Genomic DNA, 16,355 nt, shown 5'->3' with positions numbered 1-16,355 from the left:
CTTCATGCATCGTTGGGGGGGGGGGGGGGGGGGGGTTTGTGCAGGTGTGTGCCAGGGTGTGTTGGGGCATAGGTAGGGGGGTGGTATGGTGCCATCCATAGCGCCATGCGGGGTGGCAGGCAGGACTGGTGCTAGGGGGCCAATGCCAACTCACCCATGAGGCTCGGTGGAAGTCGTTGAGCTTCTTGCGACACTGGATAGCAGTCCTCCTGGTGACACTCTTGACACTGACGGCCACTGCCTCAGGCAGCACTGGCTGCCCTGTGGCTGATCCTCTGACCCCCTTGACGAAGAAGGTGTCCTGTCTGGACTCCACTGTGTCCATCAGTCTAGCCAGGTCCGAATCTCTGAATCATGGGGCGGGTTTGGTCGGTGGCAAGGCTGCGTGCTGTTTGGGGTTTGCTCTGCGGGATCGGTATAAGAGCTGCTCCCCCTTGCTAACAGGGAGCTAACTCTAATCACTTGCTGTGCTTCATTATATTTTAAAACTAGATTAGCTCTTCATGTGTCTTAATGAATCAGCTGGCAAGACAGTCCTTTCCAGCGTGAAGCCCATGTGATATTATTAAGTGCCCTAATTAATGTTTGATACCGGTGACGGCCTTGCCGGGTCGGCCATTGGCAAACACCCAGCTGTTCCCGCTCGCAACCGCACTTAGAAACTTTTCAGTTAGATCGTGCCCTTTACCTTTGCTACAGAGCATTTAGTTGTGATTTAAAAAATATTACTTGTGTCCACAAACCTGAATTTTCACGCCAGAACACAGTTTGATAGGCCTTGACAATATCTCCAATATCTTGTCTTAGTACCGTACCGGGTTGTTATTTAGGACTCCGAACAGTAAATATTGATGGGCTTCTGTTGGCAATGCAGAAGAACTTATTGGGAACCTCTTGGTCCCGTTGTTTTGCAAATAGAAAACCAACCCTGGCTGATTTCAGGCTGGGATCATCCAGCACCAATCCTGTTGGGAAAACTGAGCATTGACTGGTCATTGAACCTAGGGTGGCCCAGGTTTAAATGGGCAATACTGTTGATCCAACGACAGCCCTAATACTATGCCAGGGACATGTTCGACAACTAAAAAGCCGTATATTCCACCCCCACAACCCAGAATTATTATAGTCTGAGAAGGTAGCGCTGAACTGCTGCCTTGTAGCGCTGCAGTCTTTGTAGTAATGGGGATCCCAGAATGGTGTTAGGTATAAAATTCCATGATATTGATCCAACAATGATGAAGGAAAGGTTGTCCACAAGTCAAATTAAGATTCCTAGAAAGGAACTTGCGGCTAATGGTGTTTCCATAACATTGATGCTCATGTTCTTCTTGGCAGCGTGAAGTGAAATGCTGTTGAACGAGGCTTGGAGAGTTAATGCAGTTGATCCAGTAACTGGTACATAAAGAATCCGTGTGCCAGAGATGAATGGGTAGATATGAAGCCGATTATGAGGTTGCCTCTCCAAAGTGGTTTCCCAGGTTCATTCTCATTGCAGGTTTGCAGCAGAATATTGTGTGCTACCTACTCTGGATTGACTAAGACTTGCAGTATGACCGGGTTATAAGTTGTAAGGATATTGTTGCTTAAAGGGTGAGATATCATTGTAGTGAGAAACATTTGGACAAGCTTTATACTTGATAAAACTGAAGCAAACTACTCTAATCACTTGCTGTGCTTCATTATATTTTAAAACTAGATTAGCTCTTCATGTGCTTAGAATTAATCAATTACTGACGTGGCAAATGGGTTCAATTTCTTGGAATGTGATTGTTCAATGATTTGACCTTCAACTTATTTTCATTTTGCTTTCTTTTGCAGAGAATCCTGCCTGTTCCCTGTCAGTCCAGAACTCTGTCCTCTTGTTCAGTCAATTATCGGACCGCACAGAAAGTTTCTTATGGAAGGACACGCCCAGCTCAAGACTGGTCTCCAAGCCCAAGACCGACATCTCTTCCTGTTCAATGATGTTTTAGTCATTGCAAAATTCAAGTAAGAAAAGATCAGAAGCAGAGTCGTATGGGGTTGAAAGGTTGACTTCTCTCTCCACAGATGCTGCCAGGCCAGCTTTTCCAGCATCACCTGTTTCTATTTCCGATTCCCATCATCCGCAGTATTTTGCTCCTTTAAGAAAAAGAGCTAATCTCCATTTCGCAGTTCTTTTGAAATTTGTTTTAGTGAGACTGAGAGTCTGGGCACCATCTTGCAAAGAGTATGAGAGCGGGCCGGGGGGGGGTCATTAAATTTCTAGTAGTTCCTAATAAGCGAAGGTAGTTAGTATAACACTAAACCATTCAAATGAGGAAGATACCAGCTTCAAAGCAACTGATCTCAACTGGGGCAACAGTTGCGGACCACAATTGACATCAGACGAAGGAGAGGAACAGTAAACTAAGGTTCCTTCTCCAGGTTTCTATCGTTTGAATCATATGTACTTTGGGTAAGCACAAATCAATAGAATCCCACAGTCCAGAAGGAGACCATTCAGCCCATCAAGGCCGACTCCCCCAGTCTACCGCATAACTCCGCACATTGATCATGGCCAATCCATCTAACCTGCACATCTTCGGGCTGTGGGAGGAAACCAGAGCACCTGGGGAGAAAGTTCAAACCCCACACAGACACTCACCCAAGGTCGGAATTGAACCCGGGACCTGTGGGGCAGCAGTGCTAACCACTATGCCACCGTGCTGCCCATAAATCTTTAAATCACATTTGAATTCCACTACATGCAATGGTGGGGGATTTGAACCCACACCCCCAGTGCACTAACGTGGACCTTGTCATGATATGCAGACATGCAGATAATGATATACATATAGGCACAGACAGGCGGCTAATGAACACAGAGAACAGGACATGACCAATGAGCAGGCAGGACACTCCGGGGTGGTATCTCACTATAAAAGGCACGAGGCACTCACACTCCGCCTCTTTCCACTGATGAACATCTACATAGTGAGTCAGGGTGTATGTACAGTATCACACCTCCAGCACGTGGCTAAGAGCTAGTCTGGTTCAGTCAGACAGAGTAACCACACTTAACTTAGCAGAGAATCGAACTCACAGAGAACTGTGCTAACTGTGCTGCTGGTTCAATAAATCAGATTGAACTAACTTCAAAGTCTGGAGTATTTTTTGGTTAAAGCTGCATCCAGTTACAGCCTGTGTTATCCCAGAGTACATAACACATCAGACTTCTAGATTACGAGTCAGTGATACTACCGTCACACCACCGTCTCCCCAGATTATGGAAGGCTATTTAAGAGGAAATAAATGAATTTTAGTGTTTGTGGTCCTGGGGGTAAAAAACAACTTAAAGTGGAGCCTATGTGAAACCCTAATAAACTAATAAACGTGGATGCTAAAGTTTCTTTTGAAAATGCATGCTTCTGTGGTTTGTTGAAATAGAAAAAAGGAATAAAGATCTGGGCCGGGATTCTCCCCTACCCGGCGGGGCGGGGGGTCCCGGCGGGATGGAGTGGCGGGAACCACTCCGGCGTCGGGCCGCCCCAAAGGTGCAGATTTCTCCGCACCTTTAGGGGCCAAGCACTCACCTTGAGGGGCTAGGCCCGCACCGGAGTGGTCTCCGCTCCACCGGCTGGCGTGGAAGGCCTTTGGCCAGCCGGGTCCGAAAGGACTTCGCGGGCGGCAGAAGTCCGTGCATGCGCAGGAGCGTCAGCGGCCGCTGACGTCATCCCCGCGCATGCGCGTGGGGGGTGTCTCTTACGCGTCGGCCATCGTGGATGCTGTGGCTGAGGCAGAGGGAAAAGAGTGCCCCCACGGCACAGACCTGCCCGCGGATCGGTAGGCCCTGATCTGTGTGCGAAGTGGGTAACCCTGTCACTTAGGCTCCGTCCATTGATTTGAGGCTTTGGCAGGAACAAGTGTCGCACCTGCGAGTGACAAAACACATGAACATCATGGTTGCTGCCGTAATTGCGAGCACACACTGGTATGATTGCTTCATGTGGTCACCGATTAACTTCACATAGAGGGAATACAAAAGAGCTCTCCCAGTGAATCAGGGAAGCTGTTTTAACACACCAGCACTCAATCGCATGCAAGTGGTTGATTTTGGATATTTGACGTTTCTGCCGATAACGGGCAGGTTTGTCACTTGCTTACTCTCCAGCCACCCACAGAGTCAGGAGCCGTTTTCTTGCTGTCAGGTATCCGCGCCGTGATTTTGTGCACGATTCCTTGAGCCTGTCTGTTTTCCTGCCTGCTCCAGCGGGTTCCACAGAATCCTTCCAATGTGCCTTAGCTGGCATTAATTTTCATTGGAATAATATAGAGAGAAAAAGACCGAGAGGTCTGAGTGTGACCCTGAATTAAAGTGACAAGCAATATAGCTTCTGGACAGAACAGTGTTTAACAAAGTGTTCACTCTTGTGTTCAGTGTCCCAGTGTACAGAAGTGTTTCTTTTTATCAGTTTTGTTGTAACCTTTCACGTTTAAAATTGTTAGCAATTATTTTGTTGGAATTCTTTAGGCAGCTCATTCAGTTGCTTGTTTTCCATTTTTTAAGGTTACTTTTTATCTGTTCACAATGTTAGCATTAGGAAAGAGAATACTTTGCAAACACCCAGGGAGGGATTCTCCTAGCGGGCGGCTGAGTGCCGACGCCGGAGTAAAATCGGGAGTGTTTTACTCCGACGTCGGCGCCCTTTCCGGGACCCCGTTCTGCGGCCCACAGGGGGCTAGGACGGCGCTGGAGCAGCCTATGCCGCTCCAGCTGCCGACCCCGGCCTGAACCCGGCGCCGTGGGGTCTGCGCATGTGCAGTTGGGCCGGCGCCAACTAGCGCATGGGCAGTGGCCTTCTTCCCCGCCGGCCCCGACGCCAAATGACACAGGGCTACAGGGGCCGGCACGGAGGAAAGGAGGCTGGGGGTCAGAGAGGCCGGCCCGCCGATCGGTGGGCCCCGATCACGGGCTAGGCCACTACGGAGGCCCTCCCCGGGGTCGGACCCCCCCTCCCGCCCGCCCCCCACAGGCTGCCCCCGGACCCTTCAACGCCGAGGTCCCGCCGGCTCAGTGGGTGTTAAAACGGCGCCGGTGGGACTCGGCTTTTTGATGACGGCCGCTCGGCCCATACGGGCCGGAGAATTGGCGTGCCGGCCAGGGCCAGAGAGTCGGCGCATACCCCGACTGGCACCGCGCCGACCATGCTGGCGCCAATAAGGCGGCGTGGCGCGTCGCCGATTCTCCGACCTGGCGGGGGGCAGAGAATTCCGCCCCCAGTGTCTGCATTGAGCACGCTACTGCATTCGACCAATTTACCCATCTCAGACTAACATTCCCTATTGCCCTCATGTGTGTCCCACTCTCCAACCCCTCTTCCCCCCCCAGTTCCAAGTGGGGCATTTGCTACTTTTGTTAATTTTAAAAGCATCATTTTCCTATCGCTCATGGTGAAATATATTGCATTATTCTAGTGACCCTCAAACCGGACTCCTGCTTGGGACTGAAGTCTCGGGGCAAGAATCAGTTAGAAAGTAATACTGCTGCGACAAGTACAGCTTATTATCTGCTCTTGTGTAATGGAACCATTTAGTGGTTCTCGATAAAGAAGGATTTCTTTTGATATGCCAGGGATATCTCTTGGAAGAACAGTCTCTGGGGAATGAACCAGGAATGGCTGCCAGCTATTTTGTTGAGTTGAAAAAGGTGCAACATGTGTTTCTTCTCATTTATTATTTATTGACCGCTTTGACATCAGTTTTGTCTCCAGTTTTCATTAATTGAGGCAACACTTTTAATTTGTATTGTCACAAGGTGCCAAGGTACTATAGAACCATAGAATCCCTACAGTGCAAAAGGAGGCCTTTCGGCCAATCGAGTCTGCACTGGCCCTTCAAATGAGCTACCCATTTATACTCCCCCTTCCACCCTGCCCTATCCCTTCAACCCCAAAACCTAACCAGCACATCCCTGGACATTAAGGTGCAATCCACCTAACCTGCACACCTTTGGACTGTGGGAGGAAACTGGAGTACCCGGAGGAAACCCATGCAGACACGGGGAGAATGTGCAGACTCCACACAGTCAGTGACCCAGGGCCAGAATTGAACCAGGGACCCTGGTGCTGTGAGGCAGCAGTGTTAACCACTGTGCCACCTTGCCATTTTGTACCGTTGCATCATAATCAAAAAATAATCCCTTTCAATATCAATGTGACTTTTCCATTTCCAACACTAGCTAGTGCAATACTAACAAGTGCTGAATGGTGAGTAGTTTTGTGACTTGCTTTGGATTTATCTGGAGATTATTGGATTGGATGGAATACAAAGTTGAAATGTTTCTTTTCCAGCTCTGTGGTCTGGGTTCAAAGCCGATAGAAATCTTTGTTCTCCACCATTTCCAATCTCCTACATAGAATCTTCAAATCCCGACAGTGCAGAAAGAAGCACATCGAGTCTGCACCGGCCCTCTGAAAGTGCAACCTATCCAGATACTCACCCTATCCCCTGCAACACTGTAGCCCCATCTAACCTGCACATCCCTGGACACTAAGGGGCAATTTAGCATGGCCAATCCACCTAACCATGAAATGAGTGGTAAAGTTTAATTCCAATTCTTGGTAGCAGTAAGATTTTAAGCATTAAGCTTGTGTAACTTAAACCAGAGAACTTCTCAATTTTCTTCACAAATAAAACAAGCATTAAAATAAAATTTGTAAGGGCGTTCCTCTTCAACTCATCAGGAAAAATAATTTCCCTCCCTGAATGTCTCCAGCCTCTGAAATGATTCGTGTGAGTTATTCATATCTTTAAAGATCTTCATGATTTCTCCTTGTAGAACTTCTGGTGGTGGGGATGTGCTGAATAGTCACACATCAGGTGACTCTCCTCCACAAGACCGACAAATAGGCACTGTTGACCGAATTTAGCCCGCAAAATCAAACTAAAACATCCCTTCACCCTCAACGACAAGATATATAGTAAAAATGCCAGGAAGCAGTAGCTCAAGAGGCCGCAGGGATACCAGGAACTGCGGCAAGGGACAAGAGCGGTGAACAAGCGGGTCAGCAGATCCAAGAGGTGAAGGGTCTCTGGCCACCCCTGAGGGAGGGAGACCAGTGACATGATAAACGAAACCCGCCCCCCCACGTGATGGATGGAGGAAGTTCCTCACCAGGGAATGAAGGAGATGAGTGACGACATTAAGGCCGAAATAAAGGGGGCCATGGCAGCACTCCCATCCCCGCCAACAAAACATTCAACAAGCCCAGTGATGGTAGCCACCCTCAGCACCTGGAACCGGATGAGGCAGCACTTCGGCTTGACCAAAATGTCCACCATGGCCCCATCTGTGGCAACCAGAGGTTCACACCAGCCATGCTTGTTGCCACCTTTAAGAGGTGGAGACATGACCTGGGACACGGAGGACGGGGGGGACACTGACTGTTAAGGAATTTTACACAGAGGACAGGCTAGCGACCTTGGAGGAATGGACGGAGAGACTTCAGCTATCTAATGGAAAAAAACTCCGACACCCACATGTTCAGAACTTTCTCTGCAAGGAGACGACAGCATACCCACAGACCCGAGACACACAATATTAGAGGAGCTACTGGATGCGGGCAATCTGGGGAGGAAAAACTGCGGGGACCTGTACGGACAGCTATTAGAAAGAACACGCTCGCCACTGAACGAAACACGGGAAAAATAACTAGAGATGGAAATAGGATGGGGACTCTGGAGGGAAGCACTGAACAGGGCCAACTCCATCTCCTCATATGCGAGGCCAGTCCTCACGCGGCTGACAGTGGTGCACAGAGCGCACCTGACAAGAACCCGAATGAGCAGGTTCTTCCCGGAGGTAGAGGACAAATGCGAAAGGTGCTAGAGAGGCACGGCCAACCACACCCATATGTTCTGGGCCTTCCCCAGACTTGTTGGCTTTTGGACAGCCTTCTTCGGGACAGCCTTCTTTGGGACAGCCTTCTTCGGGACAGCCTTCTTCGGGACAGCCTTCTTCGAGGCAATGTCCAAGGCTGTAATGACATAGGGGGGATGGGAAGGGGAAAACGCCGCACACATGTAAATGCAAGATAACTGCCCATAGTATAAAGTAACCCAAGAAAAGATCCTGAAATAACAAAAGGAGGGGGGCGGGGCGGGGAGGGGGGTTGGGGGTGTCCATACCAAGGGAAATGGCTTGCATATTGTAACCAGCGCACATACCACTGTTGAATGTACAGTGTATAAAATGTAAAACTTCAATAAAAATTTATTTTTAAAATGATTTCTCCTTGTACTACATACCACTAATGCTTCTCCTAAATGCCTTTTGTCCCTCTTCTCCATATGTATTTCACAGTCGCCTTATTATCTCACCTGACTTTCCTCAAAGTTCCTTGTTCTGGCCTCCTGATATTTTGACTTCTGGCCGTAAGTTGAGTTATTTAGTCTTTTTCTGACCTTCTGACTTATGCCAATCAGCTCCCCCTTCTACTGTGCTGCTCACTGGCTGATTTCAGGGAATTGCTGAGAAGTAGTGGTAGATCAGTACTCCCTGTACTCTGAAACTGGATTCTCCCCGCTAGCCCAGTTTCCGAGAATGGGGAAGATTGAATACTCCTGCCTCTCACCCATGTTCTGTGCATCTCTTGCACTGAAAAATCACTGAGGAATCAGCAGCCAGTCTACATGAACAGACTGGGAAAGCAACTCTTTGAGACACCACAATAAAGAAAGGTGTTATTTTCTGAAGGAGCTTGAATATAGGCTTTTTGTTCAACTATGAGGCTTTCAGACTCATCTTACCCCCTCCTGTTTTTGGTTTGTTACAATCTCCAATAATCAACTGAACATTGGATGTTGGTTACTGTAACTTGTGCACAAAATCTTCCATTGACTTGTGTGTCAGCACCTCCTACATTTACACTGAGGCAGTCTTGCAGCAAATCATGCCAGACTGTCCACCAAATAGAAGCTTTGCTGATGGGAAAATATTTTCAAGGTTGAATCAGTAACTTACTGAATCTATGTGGTTAGAACTGGGACTGCGGCGCTGAGGACCCGGGTTCGAATCCCGGCCCGAGGTGGAGTTTGCACATTCTCCCCGTGTCTGCGTGGGTTTCACCCCCACAACCCAAAAGATGTGCAGGTTAGGTGGATTGGCCATGCTAAACTGCCCCTTAATTGGGGAAAAAAAATAATTGGGTACTCTAAGTTTTAAAAAAAACTTACTGAATCTATTGTACATCATTTAAAAAAAGTTGCGGTGATTGAGTCAACAGGTTCGTTGTTGGGGAATATTAAAGGAAAGCAAATTTTTGATATAAACTGACCAACTCAAGTGTACAGTAACACTGGCGCTGTTCTTTTGCCCCCCCCCACCCCCCCCCCATCCCAGTTCCTTTCCTCAGCTCAATAAACTGGTTAGCCATAAAACAAAAGCAAAATACTGTGGTTGTTGGAAATCTGAAATAATAAGAGAAAATGCTGGAAATATTAGGAAGTCTGAGGTAATGTCTGTGCGGAGTCTGCACATCCTCCCCGTGTGTGCGTGGGTTTCCTCCGGGTGTTCCGGTTTCCTCCCACAGTCCAAAGTTGTGCAGGTTAGGTGGATTGGCCATGATAAATTGTCCTTAGTGTCCAAAATTGCCCTTAGTGTTGGGTGGGGTTACTGGGTTATGGGGATAGGGTGGCGGTGTTGACCTTGGGTAGGGTGCTCTTTCCAAGAGCCGGGGCAGACTCGATGGGCCGAATGGCCTCCTTCTGCACTGTAAATTCTATGAATGATAATCTGTGGAGAGGGAGATTAACGTCAAGTGAGAAAGCATTGCTATTGACTAGTTAGCTTTAATGGGCGACCATTCTATGTGTGCCAGCAACTTTCTGATTCTCTACTTTTGAAAAACAGTTAGAGTGCCCAATTCATTTTTTCCAATTAAGGGGCAATTTAGCGTGGCCAATCCACCTAACCTGCACATCTTTGGGTTGTGGGGCGAAACCCACGCAAACACTGGGAGAATGTGCAAACTCCACACGGACAGTGACCCAGAGCCGGGATCGAACCTGGGACCTCGGCGCCGTGAGGCAGCAGTGCTAACCATTGCACCACCATGCTGTCCCCTTTGGTGCTCTACTTGAGCGGTCATTCTCTGTGTGTTGCCAAACACTCGGTGCCAGCATGCCTTGCAACCACAGGAACGTGGCACTGGTCCTGGTCTCACCTTACATCAACTCCTACTTTCCAGCACCTTCCAGCAGGGTCACTGAACCATGATCCGAAGTGGGAATCCTGATTGCCCTGGCACTGAATCCAGTATGGTCCTCGCAAAAATCAGCTAGATTAGCCTAAAATAAGGATCAAACCAGGAGTCTGAGAGGATTGTGAACTCTTTCAATTGTGACGTTTTGTTTTTGAGATTTCACAAAAGTAACCAAGAGGATAAAAGGGAGCTTCTATGGAAACGACATAAACAACACAGGTACTAGGAACCTGAGATGAACCTGGAATAAAACATAACCATGTAACTTCCCTGTGAGGGGAAAAAGTTTATTGTGTGCTCATCATTAAACTCCTAGTTGCAGATTAAACTATTCATTTACCATTAAAAAAAAGTGCTCTGCTTATAATATTTAGCTTCAGTTTGATAAGGAATTTTTTTGTTAACTTTTGCATTTTGAAAATGTTTGTGTGTGTGTGGGGCGGGGTGGGTGTCCAACTGCTTCCCGACGCCATGCCACTTTGTCAGATGTGGGAAAGATGGCTGATTGGCTAGAATTGGGCACTCCATGCCTGAAGGAGGGATGCCTGGGCAGCAAAAGAATCACCAGTACCTAACACCTTTCCCTCAGCATCGCTCCTCACACCTCACCCTCCCCACCCCCCCCTCCCCATCCCGCTGGCCCAATCACCATTGCCTGCCTGCCTTGCCCTGCATTCCCTAATCCCACTTATCCCTCTCCAAGGGCAATACTGAGCTGTTGGTCCATGAGATTAGGTTGGCATCACCTGGGATTGGGACTGTCATTAAAAGGAACGGCAGCCCTGACAACAGCCACTTAATTGGCCTCCCATGGGAATATGCCTCACTGGATTCTGGTGTCAGCAAAACAGGAGTCACTTCCTCATCTCCCACTCTCGGCCCCAGAGGTAGAACTTCTATTATCCCAGTAAAACTCAATCCACAAAAAAGAACTGGAGCCTGCGTGAAATTCTAAACATTGATTTCCAGGGAAAGGTCAACATAGAATACTAAGAAAAATAGACCCACCTTTAATTCAGAAATGCTATTGAAACAAAGAATATTATGATTAGGACTTGTCAGTGACAAGAGAAAATCCAGACTCTCTGTCCAGAAACTTCCATGTTAATTCTGTGACAAACAAAAGTGAGTATGATGCTGAGGAATTTTGGAAAGAAGCTGATTAACCAGTGAGCTCAGTAAATCACAAAAAGGAAAGCCCTATCTCTATTTAATGTAAGGAAGAGGGGAGGGGTTAAAACACAACTTTCTTGATGGCCTACCGTACATAGCAAAGGATGTTATAAGGATGAATGATGGATAGGGTGATTTAAAATAATTCCTATCATATATTGCTTACATTTTACAGATCTGCATCTCATTTTAAGCTGAAAAAACATGTCAAAATTTGCGAGGTGTGGATGGCAACCTGCATGGATGAGGTGTGTGAAGGAAGCACGAGTCCAGAACTTTCCTTTGTGATGGGCTGGCCCACTACTAATTGTGTGGCTACTTTTGGGTAAGGATCGAGTTCTCCAATCCAAGCTGATTGGATCAGACTAATGGCAATTGGCTCAATGGGCATTCTTTGCTTTGGCTAAACGTAATTAGCATTTTTATTTTGTGTAGATGAGTACGTTAAATTTATTTGGTTCATTGTTCTACAGGTAGCAAGAACTTGTTATATTACTCTTTGGGAATATATCGTCACTCTTTACTTTATATATCCAGAATGGTCTGATGGTGTGATTCTCAAGAAACCACCAATCCTCAACTTAAGCAAAATAGATTTAATGAATATCGAATTGATTAATATTGAGTTTGCACACTCTACAGAACTAAAATTAGTAATCAGAATAAAGTATCAACTATTTTAAACTACACATGCTAATTATGCTGTGATCTATCTCTGCAGCCTAGTCACCCCTGGTTCAAAGAGACCCAAGATCCTTTGAGTTCCCTTACTTTTTTTGGAATCTAGTGTTGCCATCCAGTGGTTGTGTTACACTAAGATATAATCATTAACCCTTTATAAATCTCTATATATACATATCACTACAGAACTAATCTCTCATACCCTTGATTGTGCTGAAAGTGTGATGTAAACTAGCCCACCTCCGGACAATATTTTAATTGAAGCTATCATAGGTATAGTCTACATATGGAATTAATAAACATATCAATCAACAGGTTTCAAATTAATAATCAGATATGATAAGTTAAGCAAGTTTTGCAGGGGGCAAGTACAGGTCAGTTAAGGATGCCACATTTTAAAGACCAAAAGCAAACCAGGGCCTGGATTTGTTCAATGACGTGAGGCAGAACTTGAAATCTATGCCATGTTTACTCACATTGGACAGAGTGAAAGGACCAACGTAAACAAATCCTTGAAAGATTGCTTTATATCGTGCTGCCATGTGCCGTGTCTGTTTAGCTGATTGTAGAATTGCCAGTAATGAATTTAAGTGCAAAAGGAGGCAAAAATACATAAAAACTCTTTTCTGTCTATATTTAATTCAACTGAATAGAGTGTATTCCAAGAGCATTATCCTGTCTTTTAGGCATTAATGTGACAATTAGATCATGTAGTTTAATGTGAGGAGTGTCTTCCTTTGTGAATCATTTTCTACACTAGATAGGCTTGATGTTATTTTTGAAATTTAAGGCATTTTATTTTGTTACAGTTCACCGGAACAGAAAGAGAAATGGCTGTCTTGTCTCCACAGGTACAAAACCCCACAACATTTGATGTGATGTTAGCAATCTGATGTTATTGTTAGGCTTTAAAGCAAAAAAGATTAAACTCGCAAACAAAAATTGTTTTCGATCGAACTGTTTACAGAGAAGCTAGTGAATTCATTTAATGGTTGTGGTCAACCTAGGAGGTGTCATGGTGACGCATACATACAAACAAACATGAATCAGGAGCAGGTGTAGGCCATTCAGCCCCTTGAGCCTGTTCCCCCATTTAATAAGATCATGACAGATCCTAAAGCCTTGCAACTTTCCTGTCTGCCCCCATAACACTTGGCTCGTTTGCTCCTATGTCAAGCAAGGGTCTGTCTAACTCAGCCTTGAATATATCAATGACCCAGCATCCACTGCTTTCTGAGGAAGTGAATTCCACAGGCCCTCCGAGGGGGTAAAATGGATTCTCCTCTCATCTCCATCCTAAACGGGAGACCTCTTATCTTAATCCATGTCCTCCGATTCTGGTTCCCCCCCATGAGTGGAAACATCCTCTTGCAGGTTCCCTCCTGACCAGACTGACAGCATGGCCAATGGGCATGAATGCAAACAAGTGGCAGGAGGCCGCAGCTGGGGATCTGTGGGTGTAGTGTCCAGCAGTTAATAGTGGGGGAACGTTCAGGGTCATGATTGGGAAGGGAAGGGTGCAGTTCTGAGATTGGGAGGGAAGGGGAGGCTAAGAGGTCAGTGCCTGGACTGGAAGTGAGCGGGGCATCTTTCTTCAATCAGGGGAAATAAGTTAGCGAGGGAAAACCAAGCGCCTGTTCCCCTCCTGCTCTACAAGAAAATCTGAAAGCTAAATTTACACCTGGCAGGTTTTTACTAATAGGAAAGGTGACAATGCCCCTCCTATATCCCCTACTCAGGCCTTGGGTTGATGTTGCAGATCAAGTCCTGGCCATTGATAGCAATCTCAGCACTTGCTGTTTCTCCCTTATTGTCCTTGGGAAAGTAATGCAGAGCCTCAACTGAATGTCTCACTAGATCATTTCAGAGGACTGTTGAGAATAATAGCATTGCTGGGGTCTAGAGTCACATAGGCCATACTGAGTAAGGATGGCAGATTTCTTTCCCTAAAGGACATGAGTGAACTAGAAGGGATCTGAGAACAATCCAATAGTTAAGATAGTCACCACTAATACTTTTTTTTAAATTTCAGATTTTATTTAATTAACTGAATTTAAATTCCCCAGCTGCCTTGATGGCAATTGAACTGGATTTCCCGCTAGTGACATACTAGCTACCATGTACCAATCATCAGGCTCGACCTGCAAGTTTGAAACAGGATCCCACTCCTTTCCTCCAGGTGTCCCCCCACCCACAGTGGGGGGCAATTAAAATCTGGCCTGACTCCCTTTAAAAATAATGAATCATTATAGTGGCTGAATTATCTAGACAAGCAGAGGAAGCTGGATATGGGAGCTAAAGAGAAGTTGAGCTTTTGATATTCTGAGGTAATTTCTGTGAATTTTTGAATTCATTGTTTTTTTTAAAAAATATTTTTTTATTCTCCCCCTTTTTCACATTTTCTCCCAAATTTACACCCAACAATAAACAATAATCTGTAACAAATGTAATGTCAATCCCCATATCAATAACAACGATCCCATCTTCCCACCGAACCCGACATTGGCCCGCATGTTAACATAAACAAATGACAAAAAGGAATCAGGAATCACCCATAGTCGCCATTAACACATACAGTCCCTCTCCCCCCAACCCTCGCAACCGCCCCTCCGAATATTCAATGTAATCCAATTCTCGAAAGTGATAATGAATAACGCCCATGAATTGTAGAACCCCTCCATCTTTCCCCTCAGTTCAAATTTGACCATTTCAAGCGTTAAGAATTCCAGCAGGTCCCCCGCCACGCCAGGGCGCAGGGTGGAGAGGTTGATCTCCACCCTAATAGGATCCGCCTTCGGGCGATCAACGAGGCGAAGGCTACAACATCTGCCTCCACGCCCGTTTCCAACCCTGACTGGTCCGAAACCCCGAATATGGCCTCCCGAGTCCAGTTTCACGTGCACCACTTTAGAGATTACCCTAAACACTACCTTCCAGTCATCCTCCATTGGACAGGACCAAAATATTTGAACGTGGTTTGCGAGACCTCCCCCGCAACGTTCACACACATCTTCTACCCCTTCAAAGATCCGGCTCATCCTCGCCCTTGTAAGGTGCGCTCTATACACCACCTTCAGCTGTATCAGCCCCAACCCCGCACACGAGGTGGAAGCGTTCACCCTCCGGAGCACCTCACACCAGAACCCCTCCTCCATACTCTCTCCCAACTCTTCCTCCCCTTGATCCCTTCTAGTAGCACCTTCTCTCCCTCCAAAATAGCCCCGTAAACCGTCGATACTACGCCCTTCTCCCGTCCCCCTGTCGTCAGCACCTCCTCCAGAAATGTGGAAGCCGGCTCTACTGGGAAGCTCTGTATCTCCTTTCTGGCAAAGTCTCGAACCTGCATGTATCAAAATATTTCCCCCTGCTCCAGCCCATACTTCGCTCCCAGCTCCTTCAATCCTGCAAAACGACCCCCAAGAAATAAACCTTTTAATGTTCTAGTTCCTTTCTCCTCCCGGGTGGGATTCTCCAATCCCGCGGCAGAGTGCCCATGCCGTTGTAAACGCCATTGCGCTTTATGTCAGCATGAACGGGCTGCTCCCATGTCTAATTCTGGCCCCTACAGGGGTCCAGTACAGCGCTGGAGCGGTTCCCGCTGCTCCAGCTGCAGATCCTGGCGCGAACTGTGCGCCGCGGGATCTGCGCATGCCCCGACGCAACATGGCGCTACAGGGGTAGGGCTACAGGGCTAGGGCTACAGGGGCTGGCGCGTAGGAAAGGAGGCCCCCAGCCACAGAGGCCGGCCCACCGATCGGTGGGTCCCGATCGCGGGCCAGGCCACATAGGACCCACCCCCACAGGCCGCCACCTGACCCTTACACGCTGAGGTCCTGCCGGCCCAGAGCAGGTTAGAACGGCGCCGGTGGGACTTGGCTTTTTTCCTATGGCAGCTCGGCCCTTCCGTGCCGGACATACGGCAGGCCGGCCGCGTAGAGCGGCCCGCGACCGGCGCTGCATCAACCACGCCAGCGCCAATGGCGCCGATTCTCTGCACTGTGGAGAATCGTGTGCCGCCGCCAGGGTGGCGTGGCACATTCACAGGGATTCTCCGGCCCGGCACCCTCCCCACCAAGCTAGAAATGTTGTACCTACGTAGCTCCCCCCAATTTCGGGCAACCTGCACTCCCAGGTATCTAAAGTGAGTCCCTGCCTTACAGAATGGCAGCTCCCCCACCCCTGCCCCCACCCCTGGCCGAGACACCACAAAATATTCACCCTTGTTTAGATTTAATTTGTACCCTGAGAAAGACCCAAACACCTGAAGCAGCACCAGTA

At 47.5% G+C, this 16,355-nt stretch overlaps 1 protein-coding gene across 2 annotated transcripts in view; it reads left to right on the top strand.

Moving 5' to 3' along the window:
• arhgap20 (Rho GTPase activating protein 20) overlaps positions 1-16,355 on the top strand; it is a 202,951-nt gene that overhangs the window by 71,458 nt on the left and 115,138 nt on the right. For both annotated transcript variants that reach the window (XM_072476806.1, XM_072476805.1), the window contains exons 3-5: positions 1,819-1,989; positions 11,572-11,721; positions 12,887-12,928. In XM_072476806.1, the coding sequence (XP_072332907.1) occupies positions 1,819-1,989; positions 11,572-11,721; positions 12,887-12,928 (363 nt within the window). The remainder of the gene's footprint in view (positions 1-1,818; positions 1,990-11,571; positions 11,722-12,886; positions 12,929-16,355) is intronic.

Source organism: Scyliorhinus torazame, chromosome 15 (genome assembly GCF_047496885.1).
Source record: "Scyliorhinus torazame isolate Kashiwa2021f chromosome 15, sScyTor2.1, whole genome shotgun sequence".
NCBI lineage: Eukaryota > Metazoa > Chordata > Chondrichthyes > Carcharhiniformes > Scyliorhinidae > Scyliorhinus > Scyliorhinus torazame.
Note: the sequence above shows the minus strand (reverse complement) of the source record. Positions and strands in the feature narration are given on the sequence as shown.